At 38.3% G+C, this 14,651-nt stretch overlaps 1 protein-coding gene across 1 annotated transcript in view; it reads left to right on the top strand.

Annotated features, from left to right (window-relative positions):
* The window catches only part of prkd1 (protein kinase D1), a 37,236-nt gene that overhangs the window by 5,379 nt on the left and 17,206 nt on the right, over positions 1–14,651 (top strand). The window contains exon 2 of the mRNA XM_039669346.2: positions 11,888–12,026. Within this exon, the coding sequence (XP_039525280.1) occupies positions 11,888–12,026 (139 nt within the window). The remainder of the gene's footprint in view (positions 1–11,887; positions 12,027–14,651) is intronic.

Below are 14,651 nucleotides of genomic sequence, written 5' to 3' on the forward strand. Positions count from 1 at the left end.
AATGCCAAGATTTTCAGTTGATATTGACTGGTCAATTCGTCATGCTAAACTATTCAGAAAACTTTAGAAGACTTTGAATATAATGGATCAATAGTATGGCAAATTTTTTCTTTTTTATAATGTTTTTGGTCATTTTCATTCCTCACTTACTTTACATTTTAATTTATTTTTTAAATTACCTTTTGTGTGCCATAAAAAAAGTCAAACGTCTTTTTGACGACATAAGCCGGGAGAGATATAATAATATAATTTAGCTCAACTTTTCTTTAATGGACAAGATGTTCTACAGTTAAATTTGTCTAGGAAATCAACTTCAGTTACTTTGTTCATTTATTATCTGAGCAAATACAGCAGAGGACAACAAATGTCTTTTGAGCTGTAATGATCAAGGAACATCCTTGGTCAGGAAGTAAAAACTGTTCTAACAAACTAAAGTGGTGGTTATAAGCTTGTCAGTGCTGATATGTATATACATATAAACAGATATACAGTTGAAGACATGCTTATAGTGTCATTTTATGAGCAGAACATGACAAAATTTGCTGTATTGAAACTATCTTCACTGCAGAGTCAGATGGAGGGGGGAAATTATTTAGGTAGGAGTGAAAATGTATTTTTTATTATTATTTTATTATATTACTCTGTGATTCAGAATCACATTCTGGTTGATTTTCTATGATTACTCAGAATTGTCTTTGATGAAATGACAGTCATTCAAACTTGGAATGGGAAAGACAAACACTTATAAAAAATAAAAATCGCTCCATACCTTTACCCACAAATATACAACAAAACTAGCAACAAAGGGCAGCAATATGACCTGATCTCATAGGCAGAAATAAAAACTCTTTACCATCCCCTTTTCTTTCTCACATTGACAAAAGTCCTTAGTGCTATCAAGGGCCTGCTTAATAGACTGTGAATCCATTAGTGCTCGGGATTATCAGGCTTAATTAAAGTGATAGCGCCTTTGTTTGAAGTTTGCACCTTTTTGCATTACCGCTCCTCAAAGTGCTCTTATTAATCAGCGGGGCTGCCGCACTCTTCATGTTAAGCGCTAACCGATCCATTGCTCAGTCCATAACACAGACGTGGCAGACAGATGAGCATAGCTGATGACGGCTGTGTGGAACAGCTACTTGTGTTTGACGAGTGATTTCATGTCAGCCTAATGCATCCATCGCTGGTCTAAAACAAGTAAAAAAAAAATATCTTTGTATTCGTGGTGCTAAGTTTAATGGATTCTCACTGTAAATGTGCATAAAAGACCTAAAGTGTATTTTGTGAAATAGCCTACAAAACACATTTTAACGCTATTATACATTTACATTGCCTAAGACATAGTATTTTGAATAATCGATATTAGCTTATATGGTCATCTCACCAGCACTGGTCTTTCTATGTGAGTCTTTCTAGTTGCTTGGCAACTGATTATGATTGTCTGTGAAGTACTTATCTGAGTGCCATTATGATGACGAGAGCCATGTGTGGTGGGGTCACGCACTCACAAGCGCGCACACACACACACACACACACACACACACAAACACTCCCACACTGGGGTAAGAGATGAGAGCTGCACATAGCCCATTGTTAAGCAGCTGTTTTGGAGAGTATTCAAAGAGCTTTCATTATCATGAGATACATAACGGTGTGCATGTGTGTATGCCTGTTTTTGAGGACCGTGGCTTCATAGCGTCTCATTCATCTTGGGTTTTTTTTTTTTGTGTGTGTGTTTTTTTAACAATGTGTAGCGGTGCTGCAAAACACTCTTTGGTCTTTAAACCAGTCAGGTGGCTGAATGGATTCTTGCTGTCGTATATAATGACGTGGCTCTGGCAAAATAGTCATGAACTGTTTCCTGGGTAAGGTGGACTGATGGAGTTTCAGTTTTGCCCTTTCATTTAATAGAATTATTGAGATGTGGATTATCATGCTGTTCAACATGGAAATAAGAAGGAAAGTTAACAAAGGAACGTGTTAATTGCTTTCAGTAATGAAGTAAACACATATTGCAGTAATTGAAATGACTAAAAATATGTAGTGTTTGTCTCAGTGTCAATGCAGTTTACTGGGAGGTTACGTTGTTTACATGGGTCTTCAGGCAGGATTGGAAAATACAATTATAGTATAGTAGTATATTAAGAAAATGCAATTCATACAATGCATATAATACCCCTCCTAAGTGAGGAGCATGTTTTTAATTATTGAAATAAATAGTGTAGGTAAGTAACATTTCACTACATGTCAACTTACTTTCATTAGAATATTAGTACACTGTCTACTTAATATCTTTGCAAATACATGTAAGCTTATTCAGCTTGTAACACACTTAGTCTACTTATCCTCAACAAATACTCTCAGTTAGTTGACATGTAGATGCAACGTACTGTCATAGGAACATCAAAATAAAGTGTAATTTTTTTTAAATTTAAATTAAAATAATTCTGTTTGGGAATTTTTTATTTTAATTTTATATAATGTCCATTTTACAGTGATTGTCACATGGCCAACCCCATTAAAACTAATACTTTTATTTTATTATATATTTTATTTTATTATTATATCTACAGTCGCAGAATTATTTCTGAAGGATCATTTTAAAAATATTTTTTCTTGCATTTTCCTTAGATGTAATTGATTAATAAAAACGAGAGCGACACTTATAAATATAAATAGCTTTGATAATTTCCCTTAGGGGTCTTTACACATTTAAACAAACTGAAATGAGTGCCAACTTTAATAAAAATGTCACTTTAACTGCTTAAGACTTTAATTGTTCTTAAATCTCATATAAAACTACTGAAAGCGGTACAGTGACTGCAGAAGCACAAGAAAGCTTGGCTTACGTATTGTTTCATGGTTGTTGCACCTCATGCTGTGCGAGGGAGTCCAGTTCACCTTATCATAGGCAAAATATCGAAATTATAAAGTCAATTTAGAGGTGTACCACCCGCTAAGCCTGTCATGCTATTTTAATGATCTGCTGTAGCACCTCAAAGCCCAACAGAACTTGTGCTGTCTCCAGCCGAGTGCACTTTGCCAAGGGTTAGTTAGTGGGCATGTCTGCACTGAGAAAGAGAGCTGTAAAATACTCACTAATAAAGTGTGAACATACAGCTATTAAGGTGACAATGAGAATCTTAGCAGCCCTAAAAGAGAGCTGTAATTAGATACAGTGTGCAGTCTCATCTTATAGTGTCGCTCATCCAGATGATTCTCCATAGAATTAAAACACATGGAAATGTACAGTATGTGAGTGCATGTACAGTAATTGAGACCTAAACATCTTTACCATCTCAATGTTTAGGGCTTGATTTATGGAGCTAATAATATAACAAAATGAATTGAATTTGAATTGTGTACATTTGAATTATTTGCAAGTGTAATTAGCAATTGAATTTTAGGTGGTAGATTAATTAATAAATGATTTTTTTTTAAAAACAAACATTTGAAATTTAACAAATTGAATTGTTTTTATGGCTGAATTTTATAGACATGTATTTTCACACAGCTAGTTTTTTTTTCTGAATTCTTATACTGCAAATATTCAGTTAAAAAAAAATACAGATTCAAAGAGCTGAGACTAGGTCAGAAATAGGATGGGGAATCCGTGTGCTGTTGGGATTTCACGAGTCGCGTCGCCCCGCTCGCATCCGGTCTAGACTGCGCCAGTCAACTACCGCAGCCCTGCCCCCATCATCAACAATCCAGTCAACTACCGCCCCCTTCTTCCAAATGCGATCATTTTGAGCTTCTGGTACGATACTTGGATATTTCCAATCTGGCAACACTGCACTCTATCAAGCGCTCTCTGGTATCTCTGTCATGATACAGTGCTATACTACAGTGATTATTACAACTCTGATCTGTGGTTTTAGAAGGTCACACTGCTCAAGTCCGAGTCAAGTCGCCAAAGTTGTCAAAGTCTAAGTTGAGTCGCAAATCATCTTCGATTATGTCACGTCGGGTCGCAAGTCATGCAACTTGAGTCCACAACTCTGCTTAATACCTCATATGATGAACAACCTTGCCTATAACATCTCCAGCAGCCATGACTTTGGCAGAATACCTGGTTGTTTCCTTGTGTGTGCATGTGTGTGTGTGTGTGTGTATAGGGTGTATAAATAGAGGAGCAGTGCTCCAATAGTATCGATCAGTGGTTGTTACTGCACAGCCAGCAGCTTCTAACCTGCAGACTACACATGGCTCGGGCAGACCAATTGACTGATGGTGGTTATGGTTCATGCTGTCTAGGCTCATTGACTGGTTCTCTGTAAAATCTAGTATGTTTGTTGTTCTTGTAGATGTACAAAGTCATGTATTTTATTAGATAAAATGCAGTGATACACAATCCTTCAGAAATCTGTTGATTTTATGCTCAAGAAATATGTCTTTTTATTATCAATGTTGAAAACATTTGTGCTACTTAATATATTTGTGGAAACACTGATATCTTGTTTTCAGGATTCTTCAAAAGGTCAAAAGAACAGCATTTATTTTGTAACAATGTAGTTGTTTCACTAAAAAAAAAAAACCAGAGCCGTAGTAATTAGTTTAGACGCCGAGAAAACATTTGACTCAGTTCGCTGAGAGTACCTGTATTTGGCATTGAGAAGATTTGGTAAAGATGATTTTATTAGTTGCATTAAAATGTATTCGTCACCAAAGGCTAGAATAAGGATCAATGGGCATCTCACTCAGAGTATTAACTTGGAAAAAGGCTGCCAAGGAAGCCAAGAATTCGATTTAAAACACTGTTGCTACCGAAAGAGAAAGGGAAGGATTTGGAGATCTCGCAGCTGACTGTACCATTGCAAGCAGTGCTGGGTAGCAAACCACTATATGAACAGTATTCTAAAAGTTGAAATCAATGGACTAAGGTTCCTTTTAGAATCTGGTTTAAAGAATGCAAATCTCCGTTACTTAAAAGACAATCTAGACTATTAAAATGGGTTGCTTTCGACTCCGACTTTAAACCAGCAAGGCAGGGCTCCAGACTGCAAGCAAATGCTCGCATTTTGCGACCAAAATTTGAGAGTGTGGGACTGAATTTTACATCCAGTCGCACATGTGCGACCAGTCAATTTACCACACATTAAATGCATGGTTAAGGGGCGCATCAATGAACGTGAGTGCGTCTGAGCAATGAGCGATCGTTCCCGAGCAGCGAATGCAAACAAAATGAAAGTGGAACAAAAATACGCTACACATATATGCTTCATGGACCGTTTATTAGTTTGGACCAAGCGTGCCGCACAAGCTCTCAAAAGTGAAGCCAAAACGTCTCAATCGCCCCCCTGTGACCGGTCCTAGTGTAGCTCGTAAATCCCGCCTCCCCATGTTATTCAACGGGACCAACTAAACATTTAAATTACACTTCACATATCCATGCGCGGCCTTGATTTCGCAGTTTTACTTCCTGCTCACGACTGCGCATGTCTGGTCCTGAAAACGCAAGTGGCTGACTGGCTGAATGTCTGTTCTGTACAGGCAACTACCAGCTCGGGTATGTGGAGAGAATTCTGTTGGCGGAATCTTATTAGATACTTTGTAACCTCCAAGATAAAATCTATTCAGTTTTGCGAGAAGGGAAGTGGTCTATGTTGGAGGAAATGTGGGGATCAACTGGCAGACCATTTTCATGTATTCTGGAGCTACTCAGCCATTCTATCATATTGGCAGGAGGTAATACAAGTAATACTTTTTATTTTCGGTGATGGAATTGACTGCTCATTTTCTACAATTTACCTGGGCAACTTAGCAGCTCATTTGAAGATATTATTAGCTGCCAGCAAGAAAGCTGTAACACGAAAGTGGCTACAATTTGAACCCCCAACAAATTGCTGAATGGCTGGACATTATGACCAGTGTTCAAAATATGGAGAGGATGACTTTCGCTTTAAACCTACAGATGGATGAGTATTTGCCGTATTGGGAAAGATGGATTGGGTTTACGGCTTCATGACATGTTTATTGACCAATGTACCATCTGACATATATTCTTTCACCAGTTTTGTTTTATGTAAGAATGTATTAGTGACCAAACGATTGTTCTGAACATTGTTGTGACAGATTTAAAATAAATCTACTGATAAAAAAAAAAAAAAAGAAATACAACTATCCGTTAAACAACGCAACTGAGTGCAGAGTCCTCTACTGGTGCTTCAGTTGCAGCCTTCTTAAATATTAAATAGCTACAAGTCTTCAGCCACATTTTTAAGACATGTTTTGGAAAGCATAGTATTGCAAATGATATTTCTCAGTACAAAGCGTTCTCCCTTCTGGCACGTTCAAACAGTTTCTCACAGCAAACTGCACTGCCAAAGTTACAACAGTGTTAAGTTCATTACACTTCACCCAACAACTCTGAATTTACTTATGGTGAAACTAATGGAATAAATCAAGATGAAACTCTGAGAACTCCTCTAGAAGTGCCAGGAATTATTGTGACAAGTCAAATGGATGAAAACAACAATGATGAAATCAGTTTTACTGTAAGAAAATGTAAAAAACTAAAATAAAAAAAGGTATGGTATTGCTTCTGCTTACCATTTATGGTTTGAATGCACAAAATGGCTTGCAATATTGCAAGGAAACAAACCACCCTGTTCTACTGACTTTGGCACAGTGTGTGTGAACTGCTATTTCTCTTTTGCTCATAGCCTCTTGGTTATTTATCACCCTCAAAACTGATTACACGACGAAGGTCTGTGCGTCACGGGTGTCTGTTCTTCAACTGGCATGGATTTTGTAGCCTAATATAGTTAGACATCATCACCGCATATGTGGTTGTTGTCATCTTTGTTGTTCATAACCCACATCTTTAGCCTGCAATCCTCCCTGCAATTTGTGCTTGTTTTGAAGTGAAGTGTCACATAAACCACCCTGATTTTGCATCAAGTTAATATTTTGTGTTGTTTTCCCTTCACTTCGATACGTCTTCCATGATGGAACATGTGTGAGGGATGGTTCTGATGTCACAGGGCCGCCCTCGTACATCACAGTGTTTGCTTTAGCTCCATATATACCCTCTGTCGAATATGTCTACTTCCCAACATCCACTTTATTTTTAACGCAAGAGAGAGCACGGCCATTTTTTTACTTGAAGGTTCTCCCATTGTTATCCGCTTGTTATATTAGTATTTATTTCTTATAATTTTACTTGAATGTATTGTTGTAAATTGTAATTATAAACACACTGGCGTGTAGTGCGAATAGTTTTAACTTTTAGTGCATGTTGTTATACTTCTAGTTATTTGCCAGTGAATCAAATGTTTCACAGATTCACAGAAAACAGCTTCCACTTTGCAAAATTTGGTGGATATGCGGAAAACATATTATTTCCAAATTAATAGTATATATAAACCAGTAAGCAAAATGTACTTGGAAGACCCACTGCTTTTGCAGAGATTTTGAAGTGCTCATCCGTTGGACACTTCACTGTCCTATTGGGCCACGTACATCCGGATTTTCATTAATTTTTAAAATGTCAGGCAAGTTTAACTAAATCATTAAAAAAATAACCCTGGGTCATTCTAAACCCTGGCTAAACGAAATCCTGGGTTATCATTATACCTGTATCACACTGCTCATAATATACCCGGGGTTAACAGTTAATCCTGGATATTCAAAAGCTGTTGTTTCACGGCATATTCCCAACGTCCTCATTTGCATATTTGATGCGTCACTGTTACTGACTGGACAAACACAGCACATGACCTGTTTACATAAAGGTTCTAGCATTGCGCATTCTCACATTATACATTGTTGACTGTAATATCAAGTTTTTTTTTATAAAGGTAAGAATGAAACGTTCTTTACTTCACTCCAATTGTTGCATTTTCCATCATTGCCCAAAGTGCGTGAATACAGGTGAAACTTGAAAAATTTGAATATCGTGCAACTTAGTGAAATTAATAGTATATTATATAGACTCATTACATGCAAAGTGAGATATTTCAAGCCTTTATTTGTTATAATTTTGATGATTATGGCTTACAGCTATGAAAACCTTTTACAATTTTCTAATTTAGAATTTGGGGGTTTCCATAAGCTGTAAGTCATAATCATCAAAATTATAACAAATAAAGGCTTGAAATATCTCACTTTGCAAGTAATGAGTCTATATAATATATTAGTTTCACTTTTTAAGTTGAATTACTGAAATTAACTTTTGCACGATATTCAAATTTTTCGACTTTCACCTGTATAAGGCACGTGAATGGTTGTTGTTTGCGAAGCATCTAGTTCTAACACCATATCGTTTCACACTGTTCACGTTTGGTACTGCAATGCAGAGTTAAATTCGCACATCCACCGAGCTATGAAAAAGTATTTATACATGCTAAAGCCTAATTGTAATAGCTGTAATCCATGTATTTTATATGTAATATAATGCACGTATCACAATATGACAACAGGTTGATATCATTAGTTTGAGTAATTAAAGGGCTAAGGTTCTTTAGGATGTCAAAGCTTCGCTGAGAGGAAGGAACTGCGGTTTAGCGTTAAGAGCAGGGCATTGAGCCTGGTATGGCGTAGGCGAGAGGAGGTTGACAGTTAGAACAGATGATTCACTCCTTACGAGCTTTCAGAGTGCTCGCTTGCTCTTTCTCTCTGCCCGTCCATCTTTCTCCTACCCTTTTTTTCCCCCAACACACCTGCCTTTTTCGACACACACAAGTGCTCGCTCCACCCTGACAACCAGCTTCAGCAACCAGTTGTTTAAAGGGAAGACAACATCCAAATTGATGTTCTCCTCGCTGCGCTAGCCTGTCATCTATAAAACACATACAGAGAGATGGCAGAAAATGACAGTCATGAAAGACCATCAAGCGAGGGGGTCTGGGCAGCTCTCTTAGAGGCAATAACAGAGTTATTGTCAGAGGATTCCACCGATCAGAGCCAGACATCTCCCAAGGGGTTAATGACAAGGATCAGTGTGTCTTTGGCTTTGATGGCTCAGACATGCAGCAGATATATGTGCATCCATTTGTGCCAAACAAATGAATAGTGTTCAATCAGGAAAGAGCCTTGGGTGTCCGCTGCCATGACAACCCACACTGTTACAGTGAGGCTGCTGTCATGGTGACCTCAAAAGCACACTTGCTTCTGTGTATCTTCATTGTGTAGCACTCATTAGAGCTAGACAAGAGGGGAAGGAATCTGCACCTCTAAACCACGAAAAGAAGGAAAAGGACAACAGACAGTCCGTCCCAAAAGTGGTGTCGAATTGAATCTAATATAGACTATGTTGTGCGGGTCTGTGTGTGGTGCTTGAATCTAATTTCCATGCTTTGGTTTGGAATGTGTGCTTGCAGTGGTATGCTTTTAAAAGGCGAGTCTACCGCCTTGCTCTGTAACCGCGTAATATGCTAACAGCGCGTTTTGGTGCAGTGTACATCTTGTGTGGGCGTTCGGAGGTGAGCTCCTCTGCCGGGTTTCTAAACAATGATAGAGTCATCTCTATTTTCTCCAAACCAGTGCACTAGAAGCATTAGCTCTGATCAAATGTTCTTTACAGGATCTCACTATGAAATGGCACATTTGTAATTGTAAATAAATGTGACACGGCTATTCAACTGGATTGGGAAGAAGGCGAACGATTAGTGTTCAATCTTTTAACCCGTAGTCTGATAATCATCATATGCTTTCACAGTCTGTTAGCATCCAGATATCTTGGATGGAGACGCTTTATAATCTCACAATTGCTTTCTCAATGTTAGTCATTGCTGCTCATGTCTCTATTTAGAAATTGGATTTTTTCCACATTCGTTCACTTCCTATTCAGCTCTGTGCCATACTTTGCTTTCTGTAGATGCCTCTTTAGAAATCTCATTTGAAGCAGCTTTCTGAATTTTTGTACATTTAAAGGCATACAGGAAGATCAGACACATATATACTCTCAGCTGCTATAAAGACTAAAGCAAAATTGAGCAATTTGCATAAACGTAAGGTACACAGCCCTACTACATTCATACTGTATAGAACATACAGTTTTAGCTCGCAATTCACGAGTTGGAATTAGAAATAAATTGGCCACAAAACAGAATTAGAATGACAGAAAATAAGATATTTTTAATACATCCTATGCCTGACATTATTATATACTCACATTCACCCATTCACTCACCGATGGCGGTGTCAGCCGTCATGGTGTCATGTCATGGCAGACGACCAAACCAGCATAATTTTATAAATACTACTGTTGTTGTGTCTCAGAATGTAGAGTTTTTTAGGCAAGAACGCCCTAGTTATTTATATCTCAAATATAAATATAGCGTTAAAACGTTTTCAGGGTTGTGAGCTCCAGACTGTCAGCTGCCATTACCCACCGAGAACAGCTTTTCAGTCCTTTAGGAATTTGCCGCTGGCTCTAGTGTTTAAACATGAGGTGTATAGCCTCATTTTGGAAATATCAAGCGGGCAATCTTTTGTCTCAATAATACATTACTTGTTCCAGAACATATTGCTAAGGACAAAGTTACATTTTCATAACTTTATTTTTATTTAACTGAAATCCTGCAAAGACTGTGTTATTAGTGGGTCAGTAGAAAAGATTTTTATATTGAAAAGAAAACAAGGTAAATAATAAGACGCAGCTTACGAATGCATTTTCCTGCGCTGTCGTGGGAAATCACCTCAAGTTTAAAAAGGGCAAAGACAAAGATATGCATCGGGTCAGAGGTCACTCTTCTGCCGGAACTAGACTCGCATATGGCTGTAACTTTAGTAACCCCCTGGAGCCATATGGATTACTTTAATGATGGATGGATGTGCTTTTTGGAGCTTCAAAAACTCAGGCTCTATTAAATCCCATTATAAAGCTTGGAAGAGCCAGGATATTTTTTTAATATAACTTTGATTGTGTTTGGCTGAAAGAAGAAAAGCATATACACCTAGGATGGCTTGATGGCGAGTAAATTATGGGATAATAATAATTTAAAAAAAACTTTAATGTGGCACCTCACATCTTTAGCGAGCCACAGAAGCAAAGCGCATTGGACGGAAAGGGCTTGAATGAATCACGTTTGGCTCTAGATAAAAATATTAGAGGATGTAGCGCCGAAAGATCATTAGCATAAATGACTTTGAGGTTTGCTTGTGGTTTGAACCGTTCTGTTGTAAAATGGCGCAATTACGTCCCGCCATTTGCATACTGGCTTTAGATATTATATTATTCAAATGCATTAATGTTTCTTTATGTGTGGTATTTCAGTAAATTTCAATACCAGCATATTTGGATGTATGATGTTACAGAATAATGTCAAGTTCACAGTGACAGCTAGAGAAGTTTTGATTGGTGATCTCTTTGTTTGTGGTGTAATAAAACCCAAATAGCTTAGATGCGAGTACCCTTTGTGAACTGTGTAGGTTTGAATTGCCATTACCTGCAGGCCTTCTCTGTAGTGTTGCTGCAACTCAACCCAGCAGGGATCAATAGAGAATGAGGCTAGTGAGCCATTTCCCCAGCGGTCTACATGGGTCAGTCAATATGTTGCTCTCTTCTTTTGACATTGGATTGATTGCGAGGCCGCTGTTTGTAAAACTGTTTAGGAGCAGTGAAAAAAACAAAAAAAAAACAAAAAACATTTAATGCTATAAATCTGTTTTTGTCATTAAGGTTTGTCCCATGAGTGATCATTATGTGTTTTCTGAGTACCGGTACTTTTTTAGAACTGAATGAAAAGCTTCATGTATGAGAAATGGTGTCTGCAATTTGAATGTGTGGGGAAGGCTTTTAGATGATCCTAGATATGTCTGGCATCAGTAGACAAGCATTTCATGTAAGCTAACCATCATAAACTACACACCACCCACTCAATGTAGTCCTTACCCAGTAAAAAAAAAAAAACCTGACAGACATATTTTTCTTTCATCACAGTTCCCAGAATGTGGCTTCTATGGGATGTATGAAAAGATTCTTCTTTTCCGTCATGATCCAAACTCTGAGAACATTCTGCAGTTGGTGAGGTGCGCGGCTGAAATTATGGAGGGAGACCTGGTGGAAGTCGTCCTGTCAGGTAAGTGTCGTGTTCAATAGTTTTTGCTCAGGATGTAGTCATGCCCTTAGACAAAGATGTACATCCATGGTCGTCTTATTTGTGGTGTAACACATTGAATTATAGATCAGTTAGACAAGACACTGTGACTTTGTTGCAACGCCGGCAAAGTTTTTGCAGTCTACCACACACCGGAGTGCGATTCCTGTGCCATGTCTGACTGTTTTTTGTCTCTTAGTCCTTCCATTTCCCACTCTGGAAAAGTTGATGTGCATCCAAGTTTTGATGCCGCACCCGGTGTGAAAACCGGAGTTGCTTTGCTGAGGAAGCGATGGAGGTATCGCATTTGACACTGCTAAAGTGTTTCTCCAAACACTTGGCAGGCCTTCCCCTGCCTTCCTCCCTGTGCTATGTCAGGTAATTGAGTGAAGTCTATTCTGACGAGATAAAGCGGGGACTGACACCTCCTCCACCCCCTAGCCTCTCTACCAGATCTGGTGTGTTTCTCCGTACAAGTTCGTGTCTGTGACAAGATGAATCAGGTGATTAACACACCCAGATGCACTCATTCTCATAGACGAGCCTTTGGGAGCCCGGAGTAACACTTCTCAATGACACACTTGACAGCTGCTTTCACTGTAAAGTAACATAGAAGAGTTTTATAACTGTCACAAAAGTAAGGTCAACGTTTATTAATTATGACACCCCCAGAGGGACCCTGTGCGATTTTGTCGTCACTTTTCTCGGAGGGTATAATTTCACCAGTTACTAACGCAAAAGTAAAAAGCGTCGTAGCGAATCAATAGTGGAATGTTTCCATCCCACCTAAGTTGCGAATTTCACGTGTGCGCAAAATGGGAATATCGCATAAAACATTTGTGAATAAAGCACCGTTTACATCCAGTTAGCCGAAGAGAGTAAAATTGTCACTGATAAACTGGCGCTAATTATCAATAAGAAAAATGGAAGTTGCTGCAGGAGGAGAAGCCACTGTATATAATTTTCGTACAGTATATAATTAATGACTTGCTCCTTAAAGCGTGTAGACGAAATGTAATATGTTATCTTGTTTCTGCAACCACTTTGACAGACTTCAGGCATTTCAGAATGGCAAAACAGCATTTCAGATACACTGCAACAAGATCGATCTGCTGGTTAGTCCAGTCATGGCAAAGTCACATGACTTTTTAATGCAAATCGACGAATTTATTTGGTAAATGGGTTGCCATCGTAGTTTATAAACTGCTTATAAGCATTTTTCAATTTATGAGCATCTTGGCATTTCCATCCAGTGTTTTTATGCGATATCCCAAAATGTGCATAAAAATAGGTGGATGTAAAAATAGGTAATGGTCAAGCTCATAGTTTTCCTTAACTAATTGAGTAAACTTATTATTTTACAGCACTCTAAAGCCCAAATTAATTATTATATTGTATTAGAGTAAAACCTGATTTTGGTCACCATATGGTTTTAAAGCACAAGTTGTACGCTTTATAATTGGCCTGAATCTGAAAAAAGGTGCGGGGCCAATAAATGCTGATCTTTCAGATTATCACTTTGACAATATCTCATACGGTAATTAAAAAGAGCAGCATTTCATGAAAATATGACCTACGCTTTCTCTGCTGGGTCTCTACCCAGTCTGTTGTGGTTCTTAAAGTCTGCTTGAAGTCTATTTTCTGCTGGATAAATTTAGAGTAACCATGGGCTCCAGTAAAGCGCACTGACAGGATGTTTGGCTGTGCCTAGATCAACATAATTGCAACATAGAAAGTGCATGAAAATACAGGCGCTAGACAGAATGTGTGGGATTAATAACCGTACGTGGATACTGATGAAGAAGTATGCATAAACTTTAGTGTGACAAAGTGATAGTGATTCCTAATCATTGTACCTTTCTTGTTGCCTTTAATATCTCAAAGGGGAATCGGAGCCCAGAGTGTGTAGGGCCAGAAAACTTCCAATTTCCACCAGAAGCAACGAAAAAAAAAAAAAACCCGGGAAAAACAAGTATTTGCATTAAGTCAACTCAGGATGCCTTTTCAACATCATACTCATTTCCCTGAAGCATTTAATGACAGTTTACAGGTAGTTCAACTTGCAAACATATCTTGGCCTTTAAACAAAAGGCAAAACAATAATTTGAATGAATTGAGGTAATTTAGCTGCAGAATGGCTAATCAGAATGTATTCTACTTGAGCGTACTAGGGGAAGCCATGTTGGAGAGGAGGCAACATGCGTGCGTTGAGTCAGGCAGTTCTCCCGCTGCGCTCGCCACTCAACCGCTATTGGTCCTGTCAACATGCAGCCAACAAGAGCCAATCAAAACACTCCAACCACCCCAAAAGCTTCCCTTTCATAGTACAATTTGCAAATATAAATAAAGCTGGGTTTGTTTGGAAGAGTTTGGATGGCAATTAAAAATTGTCATATCTCTGGATTTCGCTCTGTTCTGTAAGATTATGCCGGGGTACACAGGTTTTTCGAGTGAGTAATTATTTTTTCGAGTTCATGCTTTAAAGTGAAAATATCTGGTACAAAGATGTCACGTGGCTCTGAATCAGCTTCTTTGTCGTATTTTAAAGCTCAACCAAACTGAATTCTCAATTAATTAGTGCTTGACCACGACCCCCTCTAAAGGGAC

The sequence above is a fragment of the Pimephales promelas genome, chromosome 15 (genome assembly GCF_988280905.1).
Source record: "Pimephales promelas chromosome 15, fPimPro1.hap1.1, whole genome shotgun sequence".
Lineage (NCBI taxonomy): Eukaryota > Metazoa > Chordata > Actinopteri > Cypriniformes > Leuciscidae > Pimephales > Pimephales promelas.